General features: G+C 37.3%; 1 protein-coding gene across 1 annotated transcript; it reads right to left on the bottom strand.

The window, feature by feature from the left end:
* Window positions 1–5571: 5571 nt before the first annotated feature.
* Window positions 5572–14222, bottom strand: LOC109151405. The gene is made up of 11 exons (XM_019299423.1): window positions 13929–14222; window positions 13238–13851; window positions 12824–12984; window positions 12318–12378; window positions 9968–10033; window positions 9774–9859; window positions 7358–7418; window positions 6886–7098; window positions 6415–6480; window positions 6073–6152; window positions 5572–5994 (listed from the first exon to the last, which is right to left on the bottom strand). Exons 1-11 carry the CDS (start codon window positions 14068–14070, stop codon window positions 5868–5870), a joined length of 1677 nt encoding a protein of 558 aa, XP_019154968.1. The 5' UTR covers window positions 14071–14222; the 3' UTR covers window positions 5572–5867.
* Window positions 14223–16689: the final 2467 nt, after the last annotated feature.

Raw genomic sequence — 16689 nt, 5'->3', positions numbered from 1 at the left:
AACGAACTCTAGATCCTGGTGAAATATGTGAAAATTTCCATTCGTGCTAACTGTACGCATTAACAGCGGCGATGACGGCCTCCAACGAACTCCGGTTCTCTAGCCGCCCGGACCCATACACGTACTTGATCCCTTGACCCTCACACAGCTTCCCCAGCAGGCCGCTAATCCACCCCGTTCGCCCCCGTAGATCAGGAACTTCAACGCCATATTTTCCGATGATCCATTCGCCGGAAAACTCATCACATATATATAAGAAAATAGACAGAAAAGAGTAATCTTCTTCTCCAATCTTCAGAGAAACCCACTTATTATGTTTTTCCCCTTCTAATATAAAATACTACTCCGTATATTATAGGATAATTTGAGTAATAATCCAAATCAGTCGCCGTGGTTGAGGAAGAATCATCACCAAGCAGCTGCAATAGAGAAGGAGGTGACGAAATGACCATTTTGCCCCCACTTATATTTAATTTAAAATGGATTACGATTTTCCGACGAAAATTCACCGGTGATTTGGTCGGGATGACCAAATCAGCTAAAAAAAGCATAGTTAAAGGACTACATTATTAGTTTCAAAAGCCATGGACCGAAATTAACACGTCTCCTATAGTCACATGACCAAAAGTGTAATTTTCTCTTAATAAAATTACTCTATGTTTTCAAAAATAAAAAATAAAAATTACACTTTATGCTTCATTGTGTCCCTATGTATCACAAAAATGGAAAATGGGAGAACATAAAACGAGAAATGGAGAAATGAAAATTTTAAAAAATATGTGAAACAAAACGCAGGGAAAATGTGCAAATATAAAATTATCTAGCCATATAGGAGTATATTGAAGGGTTCAGGTGTGGGTATAGCTTCTTGTGCGGTTGTGTAGTTAGAAAAAAATAAAAAAAAAAATTAAAAAAAAAAAAACTCACCTTAAACATTAAAATGATGCACCTTAAGAACACAAGCTACGCACCTTAAGCACACAAACAAAGCATCTTAAGAACACAAACCACGCACGGAAAGTTTTAAAATGTTGTCTCACCTTAAGTACACAAATTGCGCACCTTAAGCACACAAACAAAGCACCTTAAGAACACAAACAACACACCTACTGCTTGTTTGGTTCACGAAATAGGCTGGGAATGTCATAGCATTCACAGCAATAGATCTATTCCTTTGTTTGATAACTATTTCTATTACTAGAAATAATATTCCTAGTAACTAGTACTGTCAAAGTGGGCCGAAACCCGCGAGTTGGCCCGCCCCCGCCCCGCGATGGAGCGGGTTAGGGTCATAGAAAAACATGCTCGTAAAAATGCTGGCCTAACGGAGCGGGCCAAAATTAACCCGCAACCTACGCGGGCTGCGGGCCAGCCGCGGGCTAAACCTATTACAAAAGAAAAATAATAATAAATAAATATACGTTACACAGCAAGGCAGAATTCTGCCTTGCTCTGTAACATTATATATATAATTCTATATAATATATAATATATTTATTTATATATATAATGTAACACAACAAGGCAGAATTCTGTCTTGCTGTGTAACGAATATATATATATATATATATATATATATATATATATATATATATATATATATATATGGTAGAGTTCCAGTGAGAACATGTGCTTAGGTGAGAACGTGAGAACACATCATGTGCATCCATCTAATATTTTTTAATGATCTAGATTAGATTAAGTGTGTGCGAACACGCATTAAATGTGTGCAAACGCGATTTAGTGTGTTTGCACACATTTAATGCGCGTTCGCACACACTTAATCTAATCTAGACCATTAAAAAAATATTTGATGGATGCACATGATGTGTTCTCACGTTCTCACCTAAGCACATGTTCTCATATGATCCTAACTATATATATATATATATATATATATATATATATATATATATATATATATATATATATATATAAGATTAATATTTTTAAAATATTAATTTTAAAAATTTTTAAACACTAAAAAAAGCCCGCGGGCCGGCCTGTAGAGCTCGCCAACCCGCGCGGGGCGGGCTAGGGTTGCACGAACTCTAGTCGCGGGCTTGGTGAGCCGGCCCGCAAAAGTCCGCAAAAAATTAAGCCAGCTGTGGAACGGGCCACCGCGCTTTGACAATACTACTAGTAATAGCATATTCCCCCAAATAAAGTAATAGTTATTACCAGGCCCCCCATGGTATTAACCTATTCCTGAAGACTCAGGAATAGTTTTTTTTTTCTCAATTTTATCCTTGTTGCTTAACCTATTTTTCTCTTGTTCTCTCTCTACGATATAATCGCAGGATGACCCCCTGTCGTCGATCAAGACCATCGCCGGCCAAGGACGTCACCGGAGCCGCCACCCCAAAAGACGAGGGATCAAGAACTTCGCACGTCCCCCGCGACGAGCGATCGGCCATCTGATCGCGGCAATCCATCCGCTGAGTCCCCACGATACCTCCGGTGGGGTGAGAAAGGTTGTCACCAGCCGGGAATGTGGTTGGAACCACCATTGACGAAGCAAGGTCGCAATTGCGATCGCAAACCCTAGAAATTCCATCCGAACGCCTATCTTCATCCTGAGCTTACCGATCACCTCGTGGAGCATCCGCGATGACCCCCGGTTGTTGAAAGAGGCATCGCCATCCTGAAGAAGCCCCGAGACCCCCGGCGCCGCCATTGACGACGCGAAGATGCGATCGCCATCACGGCTAAGAAAGGCCTTCTTCGATGACGTCCAATTGGACTGCTGTCGAAGGCGATCCCCTCCATGTATCCCCCTGACTTCCCTGAGGATGGAGGAAGGATCATCACCGGCCGGAGTGGCCATCGGCAGAAAGTTGAAGGACCAATTTTCTCGCAAACCTCCATATTAACAGTATAATCAATTGTGATTTGAGACAATCCATATTAACAATATAATCAAACTTGTAAGAAGAAGAAGAAGAAGAAGAAGAAGAAGAATAGTAATAGTAATAGTAATAGTAATAGTAATAGTAATAGTATTATTATTATTATTATTATTATTATTATTATTATTATTATTATTATTGTTGTTGTTGTTGTTGTTGTTGTTGTTGTTGTTGTTGTTGTTATTTTTTTACAAAGGCATTTATGTTTTTTAAACATATATTCATTCCTATTCCTTAACCAACCAAACATTGGAATACAATTCCCAATGTCTATTCCTTCAGCAAACCAAACAACAGAATACAATTTATATTCTATTCATTACATATTTCATTCCCTATGGAATAGTATTTCTATTCCCTCCAAATTTATTCCGTGAACCAAACGGGCCACTAAAGTTTTAAAATGGCGCTTGCTAAGTTTCAACAACTGATGCACACCTTAAGCATACAAATCACGCACCTTAAGGAAAATAACGCCCTTAAGAAGGAAATCACGCACCTTAAGTTTCAACAACTGACTCACCTTAAGAAGGAAAATCATGCACTTTAAGCTTTGGTCCGACGCACCTTAAGTTTCAACAACTGACACACCTGAAGCACACAAACCACGCACCTTAAGAAGGAAAGCCACGCACCTAAAATTTGACATAGATGCAAAAAAAAAAAAAAAAAAACAAAACAAAACAAAACAAAAAACAAAAAAAAACAAAAAAAAAAAAACAAAAAAAAAAATCATCACTGCGTTTTTTTTAATCATTGTTAATCCTGAAGGTTGATTTGGGCAATATGAATGGCTCAAATATAACCGCACAACCGCACGGGAAACACCCAACCGCATGAGAACTGAATTCTAAGAGTATATTTGTAAACATTTTTTCTAATGTGCATAAATATTAATTATTTCATAATTAAAAATATTACATTAATAATTAAAAAAAAAGTGCTTCAAATCAATAATAAATAGTTAAATAACAAATATGGATTACCACAAAATAATTTTAAAACAAATATAATGGGCTTCTTTGGCAATAAACAGTTAGTGATTAGCAATAGCGAAATGATTATCGGTTAGCGATTAGTAGATTTTGTTAGCGGTTTTGACTAACGATTTGTAAAAGATATTTGATAAAATTAGATATTTACTATTAACGATAACATGTAAAAAGACATATTAGGACATTTGCATAATAATAATAATAATAACAACAACAACAACAACAATAAATAAATAAATAAATATATATATATATTAACACAATTTACTTGTACTTCAAATTTTAAATATTTATAAAAATGTCACCACTTTGTTTTCAAAAAATTACTTTCTGATATGTTAGATCTTTTCAGATGAACGGTTGTGATTGATTCCTAGTTCACTAGCGCTCGTTCTCATTTCATCAGTTTTCTTTCTCTCTCTCTCTCTCTCTCAATATATATATATATATATATATATATATATATATATATATATATATATTAGAATTAGGTTTTGGTGCGGTTAGACTACTCAGGTGCGGTTGTACGATTTAATCTGGGTCATTCATCTCGCTTAAATAGACGTCTAGGATTACCAAAATTTAAAAAAAAAAAAAAAAAAAAAAAAACGCGGTGGCAATTTTATAATTTTTGAATCTAGGTCAAAATTAATGTGAGCGGTTCTGTGATTAATGTGCGTGAGTTTTGTATATAAGATGCGTGAGTCTTGTGCATAAGGTGCGTGAGTTTTGTGCTTAATGTGTGTGGGGTTGTGCTTAATGTGAGTAGTTGGTAAAACTTAAAGTGTGGGCTTTTGTGTTTAAGGTGCGTGAGATTTGTTCTTAATGTGAGTGGAGTTTGTTCTTAATTTGCGTAGGGTTTGTGCTTAATGTGTGTGAGGTTAGTGATTAATGTCAGTAATTGTTGAAACTTAAAGTTTGTGAGTTAATACTTAAAGTGCGTGGGTTTTGTGCTTAATGTGCGTGAGATTGTGCTTAATGTGCGTGGGTTTTGTACTTAATGTGCGTGAGTTTGTGCTTAAGATCTAACACTTAAAGGTGCATGGCTTTCTTCCAGACACGCGTTTTTTTTTTTAATTTTCATTGATTTGAGCCGTTGATCTAGATTTGATCAACGACTCAAATCTAAACGCACGGAAAGCTATACCCGCACATGAACCCTTATATATATATATATATATATATATATATACATATATATATATAGAATTAATTGTATGAAATTGATTAGTTTAAGGACCTAATTATATATTTTTGAGTTTAATGTGTAATTCGATAATCCATTTAACCCTGGTTAGTTATTCCTTTAAAAAAAAAAAAAAAGAAATGCAAGTCACACAATTTTTATTGGCGGCATTAACTATGCCGTCTCTTTATCGTCATTTTGGTCATGGTCTACACAGGTTCCCTTATAAGCATTGGGTTGAATCTTCCTTAGTAGTGTTAGCTGTAATTTTATTTTATTTTAATTTTCTAAAAATATCCATTTTTGTGGTCCATACCCATTTTTTTGAGATCCATCACACAGATTGTTTGATACATACTTTTTTACTCATTCCGAAAAGGAACTCTCTATTTTCACTCATTCTTTATGGAGTGTTGTACACACAAACTGCTATCCAAACTGATCATTATCATCATCTATATTCATTGGATACAAATATCTATTGAAGAAAAAACAGATTATGCAATGCTTTCAACAGATTATTGTGTGATGTGAAGCCTAAAGCAAAATTTGCTTAACTCATCGAAAGATATGCTCAATAATACCAAATGAAAAGTAGTTGGCATAATCGCATTTACTCTCATCTAGAGATTCTAATTTATAGGGCTAGGAAATAAATAATCATAGAAAAGGAGATGATTGTTGAGATGATTATGCCTCTGATGTATTTCTGTCAAATCCCTTGAGTTAAGCCTTCCCTTGTATATTCTGATTTGCCTGATTTGCATCCTTCCTTTATCATGTTGCTTTTGGGTGCGTATCAACATGCTTCAATAGATGACGATAACTCCTGCCTCGCATAACTCGCTGCCATTTAAACTGCAACATGTTCTTGAAGCTCATTTCCATTTGCTCCTGAATAAGCCTGCAGCAGATTGCAGAAGGTAAAATGAGGATAGACCTTAGAGCTTCAGAAAAAGTAAAATTTGGAAGTATATCCTACCATCTGATCATGCACCTCTGAATGCCCCGAGATACAGGGCGAATAAGGGGTAGATCCCGTTGCACATAAAGCAAGCCAACCTAGGATACACGTTAACTTCAAAAATAAAAAATTGGGTGCAAGAAAAATGGGCATTTGTTTATTCAGTTTTCCTAATGGACATAACATTTTTGAAATTGCATAAACACAGTATAATACTTGGCAGCTTTGAAATAGAGTGACCTGTGCTTAGCATCATACAAAAAAAGGGGTAATTCGTGTAAATGTGATAATGAAAGGCGGCAGTAAGGCAGAGTAAAATTACATTCAGAGCATAATCTAAGGAAACAAGGAGTACCGTACCTCTATTAATGCAACAGCACATGGATCATCGAAAATTTCAAGACTGCATTCTTTTAGGTAATTTAGCTGCAAAAAAATACCCAATCACCAAAAATATGATGAAGGATTTGAATAATAGCCCCAAATATGGTGCAATGTTTATTATACATGTAATGCAACTACACTAACAAGCAAAGAATGCAGCCACGAGCATCCATTCATTTATAAAGTTCGTTATTTCGAGATATTTAAAATGAAAATATCACTGGTAAATATAAATACATATGAGCTTTATTCACAAGAAAAGCCACTTCCCCCACATCCCTCTGGTGGGCTACAATATAAAGATTCAAAAAGTACCAAATTTGTTTCTAATTTCAGGTATTCAGAATCATGGAAGGATAATCAGAAAAGGTAGGTAAATGAGCCAGTTTTAGAGCTAAAATGCTTGCACACAAGACCATGAAAATAGACTTAGAAGGTGAAAGATACCCCAAATTCTGCATTGACTAGAGACTGAAGAAAGTCCATTAGTTGAATCTTAGCCCACTCACGACAAGAGGCCTCGTCACCAGTATGCGGAAGATTTCTCCAAGGAGCTCCAAAACACAATTTGTCTTTTGGAATTCGTCCACTATGTGCATCACTTGCAAACTTCTGCAGACTTAGTAATGCCTCATCCATGGCAGGATTAACCACTGTTATCTGAAAATAGGACAGAACAATAGATGAGGCATGAGTCTAAGTTTAACAAGCCCAATCATTATGAATGTTCATTCTCTTTTCTTTTATGTGGGAAATAAACATCTCCCATTCAGAAAAGAGGAGCAATACACACAATCGACACATATGTATATGTGTGTATGTATGTATATAATTTACTTAAAAGTTAAAGAGCAAATGAGTTTTTTAGTTGAAAACAGACTATAAACAGTACTCAAATGTCAGCATGTGTGGGACGTACTTGTAGATATGCCAGGTATGCTTCCACAATGTCCTGAAATGTACCCCCGGAATTTATTATCCTACAGTTGAAAAGGAGATAGCATAAGAGTGTAAAAATGACTAACATAGAAACTGCTAAATATTTGTCTTGACATAATTTTAAAATGATATTATTTCAGTCTAAAACACTAAATTATACTGTGTTAAATTGTTAATGTGCAAGAATTCAGTAACATACTCCAGCAACAAATAACCAAATGCAGTGGTGAAATTGAGGAAACTTTCACCTAATAGGAGAAAATTTACATGCCTTCCAATTTTGGATATGGACATTCCAATAGTATTCCCAACCATAACATCACTATCCTAAGATCATAGAAGCAATGATGCAGAAAAAGAAGATTCAACCATGTTTACATAGGTGACACATTTGTAAGGAAAATAAGAAGTAAATTGTATAAAGTGTAATGTTTTATCTTTTCGTATATCTTGTGTACTTTGTTCTAGGTTCCTTGGGATATTCAATAGTCACCTTGGGAAGCCTTAGCATTTATTACTTTTATAGTTTTATTATTGCGTCTCTTTTGTATGCCTATATATTGTGGCATCTGTGTGATCTATTCTTTCGAGCTTCAGATAATATAATCCTTTGCCTTTCAGCATAAAGTAAATAAGACACAAGGTTTTAAAATGGAAACCGAAACGGTGAAAACCACAAGCCTTTTTGGGTTAAACCAAGCCAAATTCCACTATATTTTGGGGTGTGTTAGTACATGTACATTGTAGTGCTCAGACTAGGAATAATCCTTAAAGTTTCTGATGGATTTTATAGAACTTGTAGAAACACTATTCCCATGCTTAAATGTCTTGATGTCAAGTTGTAGAGCTCTTTCCCCTTCTCCCTTGGTCATGGAACATTTAATAGTGAAAAAGGATGCAGTATTCATGACAAGACATTTATGGTAGGTTAATGGCTATTCATGGTGAATGATAGAAAGTTATGAGTTTTCATGATTGAATAATGGTGAAATAATGTGGAATAATGGGGCTTTATGGTAGATAATGGTGGCATAGTTGTGGAATAATGCTCTAACTTTTACTTTGTTTGACACTAGTGACTCTTCATCGATCTCAATGGCGAAACCCAAGACTGCCTCCTTCACCAATCTCAATGGAGGAGATCAAGGCTGCATCCGTCCTTCACTGATCTTGATGGAGGCAGCCATCGCCTCCTCCCTTCTCGTTGCTCATTGACATAAGAGGCAACCACCATGGCTATCTCCTTTGCCAATCTTGACGGGGGCTCCTTCTTGTCGCTCATGGCTGCCTCTTCTCAGGATCAAGAAGAAGCCACCTAGCTTCCTCCATCACCAATCTCAATGAAGGAAGCAATGGCTGCCTCCTAGCTTCTCGCCACTATTCTCCAATTTGGCAAACAAACAGGAACAAAAAAGAAATTTATCTTCTCCTTTGTCCATGTCAACTTTAGAGGGACAATGAAAATTTCCAAGAAAGCAATGAACTAAGCAGTTACCACCTAGAACCGGGTGGTGACCTGCACAAATGCTACAAGTCTACAACTGCATATGTTTATAGTTTAGTGGTCCAATTACACAAAACTGACAAGTTAAGTGACTTATTTGATACTTTTCCCAATTATGATAATGAAAATTAATACTAAACCAAGAGGAAAAAAAAAATATTAAAAAATAGGGAAACTAGGAATTCTATGATGCATAAAAGTAATCAAGCACCTATAAAACTTTTATGAATGAATAAAGCCCATACCTCATTTCCCTAGTTGTCTACCTCAACTCCTCATAACACCTTTTCATTCCTTTATTCCCACTTTTTTAGGAGCTTTTAGATCAAGTTTCTTGTCTTTCTATAATGAAAAAGAATAAATATTCTTCAACTAATCACATAACCATACTGAAGTGTAGTGCACAGAGATATATATTAGATCAGCTTTGAGCATCCATGGAAAAAGAGTCAGACTTTTAGAGAGGAAAATTTCTGTCACTATTCCATTTACTCTTCTTCTTATCCTTTCTATATACCTTTTTTATTCCAGATCACTAAGACACCAGAGGGGAATATCACATAGTTCATCCAAGTGACATAATCAAAAAATAATTACAATAGGTTTATGTCAATAGAAATCCATAATACACTCTTGGGCTTCTTGGCATTATTCATGCTGTAGTAGAGCATAAACTCCAGAACTCCTTTTAATCATCTAGCAGCAAGTATTCAACTCATAGCAATAAAAAAGTACAGTGTAGATAGTAGTAGCATCCAAGGTTGAAGGCATAAATAAAATTGACATACATGAACGCATGTGCACAGGTAGCATGCAGGTTGAATACAAACCACAAGATCATATTATTGCAAAACAACAATAAGCACATCATGGTGCATACACACATACTTACTGCTCGTAATAGTTACTTATTGTCAGCGCATAAACCTCAAGGAGATGCCTTATGTTTCCTCCTAAGAGCTGAAAAATCACATTACACTGCAAATTCAACAAACAGTGTTAATATTCATTCTCACCTTCAGAATAGGGTATGTCTGATTCCATAGATACAAAGGAATGCATAATTGTCCAAGGATTAGGTCATACCTCAAGCTGGTCAAAATACTGACCAACCAAATGTATTTTAGCTTGTTCAGCAGTCCATCCAAACATCTACAATACTTACGACTACTATGTCATTACAGAATGAGCAAAATGTGATATAAACAACAAATAAAAGCACATAATTGCTAATTTTATTATATGATATCACCAAAAAAGTGTCTTGAGCACATATGCATTCACCAATAAAGCACCGGCACCACAAAACCAAAATCAGTTGACATTGATTCTCTGTAAACTTTCAAACAAATTTTTTTTTAAAATGTACTAAAAAAGAGCCAAGTATATCTAAATTCAAACATGTGACAGACACTTATAAAATATATTGAAAATTGTCATATTTGTTTACATTATCCGTTGCATTTCTTGTCAATTTGCTTGCTTGTTGCTCATATACTTTATAGCCAATTTGGTTGCTTATTCAGTTGTTAATTGTGTCTAAAAGATATGGAAATGGAAGTTGCAAAATCTTGTAAATTAGAGTTTATCTGGGAAAAGTTTGAAGCTATCTAGATGCAAGGACGTGCCCAAGAGCCATGGGAACGGTCAAGGAACTAAAGAGCAAGTTGGAAGCACCATGGAAGGAGTGAAGGACCCAATGCCTAATATAGCAAGGAAGAAGAAAAGTGGTCAAAGATAGAACCTATAACCACGAGGGAACCACAACTGTGGTGGAGACCATGGTAACCAAGTTCTACAATCAAGCTCTGCATGCCATGGGACCAAGGCACAAGCATGGTTTGGCAGTTCCTACAAGCCATCTGAGGCCACAACAAAGACAAGTTTAGCCTATGTTTCCCATTGTAGCATTTATAACCACATTTCAGCGTATACGAGTCTTCTGGCCATTTTTCATAGTTCCCTTCAATATTGATCATCTTCCAGCATAGTTTAAAGTTAGAATAGATTTTAATACACGCTTTTTACTTGGATTGAAGCACTTTAATCCTGTATTTCAACATCTCTTATGGATCAATAGATAAGTTTTCTACACATTCTAGCCACACTACATACACTCTTGTTCTTATTATGAGAATAGAGGAATAAGAGCAGCTTTATATGCTTTGTGCTTGTTTGTGGCCAATTGGATTTGAACTACTATGAGAATGGAGTCCAAGCCTAATTGGTTTGCCAATGATTACAAGAGTACCACTAGGTGTTTTGATGAATTTCTCATAACCCTTATTAAATCAATGCATGCTAACCAATCCCGAGTACCCCTTTAGCACCATAGCTTGGATTAGCAAGTCCTAATTCCATCTTTATCATTGCTTTACTTGTTTGTCGCTTTTACCTACTGTTTATTTGCATACTTCAATCTTGATTGAACTAGCTTCTACATGACTAGTTATTGATATGCATCTTACTCTTTACCCACACACACGCCCAGATACTACCTTGGTTGTGAGCATGGTAAGTCAACTCATGGAGTCCCCATATGAAGAACATCTCAAAGTTGTTTATTGAATTCTTCGGTATCTAAAAGGCACACCAAGAAAAGGACTTCTTCAAGAAAAATTAGAAGAGAGGGATTGAGGTCTAAACAAATGTAAATTAGGCAAGTTCAGTTACTGATAGAAGGTTAACTATAGGGGTACTACACATTTCTTTGGGGTAATCTGGGTAACTTGGAGGAGTAAGAAGTAAAGTGTAGTTGCTAGGAGCAGGGCTTAGGCAAAACTCAAATCAATGGCTTAAGGAGTATGTGGAGTTCTTTGGTTAAAGAGAATTCTAGTAGATCTTTAGAGACCATTGAGTCTACCTATAAAATTGTATTGTGATAACAAGGCAGCTATTAGTATTGCTCATAACCTAATTCTACAAGATAGAACAAAACATGTTGAGATTGATAGACACTTCATAAAGGAGAAGCTTGAAGAAAGGATAATTTACACTCCACTTGTACAGTTGTACCAACCACATAGCAAGTTGCAGATGTTCTAACTTGGCTTGTTGAAACAAACATTTGAGTTTCAAGTTGGCAAGTTGGGCTTGATAGATATCTTTACACCAACTTGAGGGGTAGTGTCACGAAATTAGAGATTTGGCTGTTACTATTTGAATAAATTTAGGAAAGTCATATCATAGAAATAAAGGAAAGAATTAATCAATCCTTGATTATGAGGAATTCTAGGGTTAGCCTTTTCTATCTTTTCTTATTTAAGTTGTATGCTCAATCTTCCTTTTAATCAAGACAAATTACTATTTATTCTCTGTTCCTCTATAGTTCACTACAATTGATATATGCAATTTATGTTAAATACTTCTTCCTGCATGCCGCAGGTGGGTAGGGTGGGGTGGGGGACGGGGGGGACTAATAAGCAAAGAAGTTTACCTCACGAGAGATGAAGATGTCTGGAAAGCCAAAATCTATATAAGCACGATATGAATAATAGCTGCAAAAATTTTATTGGGAGTTAACAGAATTTCAACACAGTTAAAAACAGCAACTAGAACATAGAGCATTTGCATTAAAAAAAAAAAAAAAAAAAAAAAAAAAAAAAAAAAAAAAATTAAATAAATAAACCTAAAGGCTTATACCATATACAGAAAATAAAAATATTAATGGATTAACAAAATAATATGCATTGCCAAATAATACAGCAGAGCAGTATCACACATTCAAATCCTAGACAACAAAACCATACCAGAAAGACAGGCTAGAATATAATGGAGCTATGATTTGAAATCTCTTTCAAGTACTCCGTATCAATCATACAATACATCACTCAAATCAGAGACAGCAGAAGAATGACAGAATAAATACTCAACTTCAGTTTTAACTCGAAAAAAGACATATAGGCTTCAAATAAGCCATCAAAAAATTTAAAGTGGCATTACCTATCTGATGTTGCAAAAATAATCGGGAGACATCTCTCATTTGCTCCCAATGCTATTATTCTCCATATCAAACTGTCATGATACATAGATGCAGAGACTGAAGAATCATCTTTTAATACAGCATTCTTTAAAACTTCAATGTTGTTTATAACCAACTTTGGCTACACAACTCCAAAAAAAAATCAGTTAAAGAATGGCATGAGAACAAGTAATAACAGGACATCATTGAAATGAAAACATATTAATAATTGCACATAGCCATGTTCATGAAAACCTATTTCAAGCCTTTAAAAATTGCATCAATATACAGTGCCTCAGCTCATTAAAACTCGTTTAAGCATCATCAAAGAGTGACAATTCATCAAGCAAAAACAAAATGATAGAAAAAGTGAACTCGTAATGCAATCTGATTACCTGAAAATAGTCGACTTCAGCTGCTGAAGACAAGAGTTCCAACAACAAACAAGGCCAGTCTGTAGTAGAGTTTGCCAAGGACCTTGAAAACCCACCAGTCTGATTCAAATGCTTGATTGCATTATGCCTCCACTTTTGCTGCACCCTAATTACTGCCTTGGCCAGCTTCAAGGCCGCTAATGATTCCCTGGTATAAGACCCCTCCTCCGCCTCCCCATCCAACCCACCAATCTCTTCGGCATTTAGTCGAGCAGATGCCGTTAACACCGCCCTCTCCCACAAATTCAATGCAGAGGGAACCCTAGCGGTTCTGGGACCCAACGAATCATCAGCACTCAGGATCTGCTCAAGAGCGGCGGCGAGTCCGTGCCATTTGTTAAGCGCTGTAAATATCTGGTGAGAGCTTATGGTGCTGAGCTTGATGCCCTTCCAAGCCAACGATTCAAGGCAGCTCTCCAGCTGGGCCCGGAGAGTGGATAGCGGCGGAGGCGAGCATTTGGACCAGGAAGTCCAAGGGAAAGAGGGGCCGAAGGTGGGGTGGTGATCCTTTATCGATTCCGCAAAGTCCACGTAGCCTGTGACGTGAGGGCCGGTGTTCCATTTGCCGAAAAGACCTGGGAGAAAATGAAGGTCAGAGAAGAGGAATTGCAAGTAGAAAAGCGGAGTAGCGTAGCAGTAGAGAGGTGATCACGTTCAAGTATGAGAGTGGTTTTGCCGACTCCACGAGGGCCATGGAGAATGAGGGGCTGCGGGACGCGGGGGTTCTGGGCATAGTTACTGAGCGCGGCCTCCATTACAGGTCTGGGGATAATTCTCCATGGCTTATTCACCATGCCCGATTGATTTCCTGTTTTGCTCAGTGCTATCAGTTATGGCGGCTCTTCCCTCTCAGCCTCAGCTCCTTCCAACTTGGAATTTGGAAATTGGAATTGGCCGGGTAGAATTAGAAATACAAAACCAAAAGAAATCACCTCACCTGCTTTTCATTTTCTTATTTTATTAAGAGTTGCATTGGATTTTGGATGGCAATCTTTCCAAGTTAATAACCAATTTAATTATCGGTGTTTTTTCTTTTTTTTTATTACAAAGGTAGGGGGACACCCACGTATACTATCTACGCCTTGGCAAATTATATTATGCACCGCGGTGCATAATCGATTATGCACCGCGCGTCTTTTTTTAAATGAAAATTAACAGTGTTTATTTCCGCCGTTTCGCACCCTTTTGCAAAAAGTAACTATGTTATTCAGTGTCGTTTTGTATGAACTGCAGTTTCAGTTGAACACAACTACAGTTTCATTTCGATATAACTATAGTTTCATTCGATATGTGGTCTAATGGTACCCGGGTTGGACTTCCATTTGGAAGATTATGAGTTCGAGCCTCAGTAAAGGTGTTATTGGTTCTTTGTGTTTCAGTAGGTTGAGAAAGTATACGAACAGATACTAGATATTTATAGACTCAAATATGTGAAAATGTTATTTAATTTTATTTTATATACACTATAGTTTCATTAAAACACAACTACATGATCATTTTGATATAATTACAGCTTCATTGTATAATATACACTCAAATATGTGAAATGTTATTCAGTTTCAGTTTATATACACTGCAGTTTCATTTCACTATAACTACAGTATCATTTTGATATAACTGCAGTGTGTCAATTAGTGTTTAATACACCAAACAAACGGACTCCGTTAACTCTAACGGCGGGCCGTTTCTTTATTTAAAGAAACGGCGTCGTTTTTGACCGCGGTGCACATGCACCGCGATCTATAATATAACGACTACTACGCCTTCACCAAGGCTTGAACCTAAGACATCCCACATAAGGGGCCAATCCGATACCAGTGGACTACAAGCCACTTGGTATCAATGTTTTTTCTTGATTTAGTCTAAATGATTTTTTGTGTTTAATTAAGTCATCAATTTTAATGGTTTTACCCCATTAAGTCTTCAATTGTTAAAATCATTAATTAAATTGAGAAAAATTATTGTAGTCGATAAATTGCAACAAATGTATTACAGTATTAGGTGTATGTACACCAAATAATCAAATATGCAATTTGTCTTATGTTCTTCTGGGGACCGGGATGGGAAGGATGAGTAGCAGACAATAGAATTCTTCAAGATGCATTATTTAGAAGGCATCCACTTAAGGTCCCTAATACTCCGTAGTAAACATTATAACATTCAATTTTAAATATGATGTAATATAATTGATAGGGAATATATTCCGGGCTACGTACCCTTTCGTAGTGAGGTCCTGGTCGGATACGAGTCACCGCTAGGCAAGAGTCACTTCCCGACCTAAATATCGTTACTAATCGACCCGACATGATGGTCGAGCGTCTCTATGGTTTAATGAGCCTCTGCCTTTACCTTCCTGTGCTCGGTCTCGACTTGATTACTTGGATGAGATCCCAAGCACCCACGCTAGCACTCAAACTAGGCCCAATAGCAATTGACTAGACAGATATATTATCGCACGTAAGCCTTTGAAGTTGTCGAGTGCATGAGAGACACATGTCACACTTGCCGACCCTCCGGCATGTGTCCCCTCCTCTTGTCTATAAATACCTCGCTAGATGCTTGTTAAAGGGGGACTTTTGGACTCTCTCTCTCTCTCTCTCTCTAGCCCTTATAAGCTCGGGAACCTCTGACCCTCGGATTTATAATCAAAGCCACCATTCCCAAATACGCCACTTAGTCTCATACGAATACATATACCAGTGGAATTTACCACATCATTTTGACGCCGTCTGTGGGGACCAGCACTAGTAGCTACGAGCTTAGCCCGTGTCCCCAATCATGTATCCTCGACCTCCGCTCCCTGTTGTCGCTTTGGCAAGTTATGACTCAAATACCGCAAGTCGAATCGGCATCTCCAGATGTGATCGGCCTCAACACAATCAACACAAGCGAAATAAACCCCTTTGCCCCGAGCTTGGTTATGAATCCTTAGGTGCTTAGCTCGGTTCCCGAATGGGACCTCGCCTCGTTAGGATGGGGGTACCCATCTTCAAATCCATTCATGATGGGCACATTCTCATTTTAGTCCATGGTCAGACCACCCGTGTGTGCGGTCGTCTCGACCTTCACTGGCATGCCACTAGCATCGACATCGGCCGGCGTCGCGGCCTAGCAACATTTCATTCTGCCACTTGAGCAAGTCGATCGACTAGTACAAACCCAGCTAGATCCGAGCGCTGGGTCCCGACTATCCGTTCGACATCGGCTAGGACCGCGTCTCCAACCGTGGGATTACAACGAACGATCGGCCGAGAGCCCACAGAGGCCTATAAGCACCATGTTAAAGCAACCCCCCGCCGTTGCCGCCGGAGATAGGGCACCGTGAACACCGACTTCATCGAGCGGCCGACTTTATCAGTTCATAAGCTAGTTTGTATATAGTGGAATCGAAGTGTAATTTTGTTAACACTCTT

This window comes from Ipomoea nil, unplaced genomic scaffold (genome assembly GCF_001879475.1).
Source record: "Ipomoea nil cultivar Tokyo-kokei standard unplaced genomic scaffold, Asagao_1.1 scaffold2283, whole genome shotgun sequence".
NCBI classification, from domain to species: Eukaryota; Viridiplantae; Streptophyta; class Magnoliopsida; order Solanales; family Convolvulaceae; genus Ipomoea; species Ipomoea nil.
Note: the sequence above shows the minus strand (reverse complement) of the source record. Positions and strands in the feature narration are given on the sequence as shown.

Bases quoted from the DNA above. Each gene is read 5' to 3' on its own strand.
- LOC109151405 (XM_019299423.1), bottom strand. From the start codon at position 14,070: ATGGTGAATAAGCCATGGAGAATTATCCCCAGACCTGTAATGGAGGCC. The intron at 13,852-13,928 runs GTGATCACCTCT...ATTTTCTCCCAG, and splicing joins AACCACTCTCATACTTGAAC to GTCTTTTCGGCAAATGGAAC. The intron at 6,481-6,885 runs GTATCTTTCACC...ATTTTTTTGCAG, and splicing joins TAGTCAATGCAGAATTTGGG to CTAAATTACCTAAAAGAATG.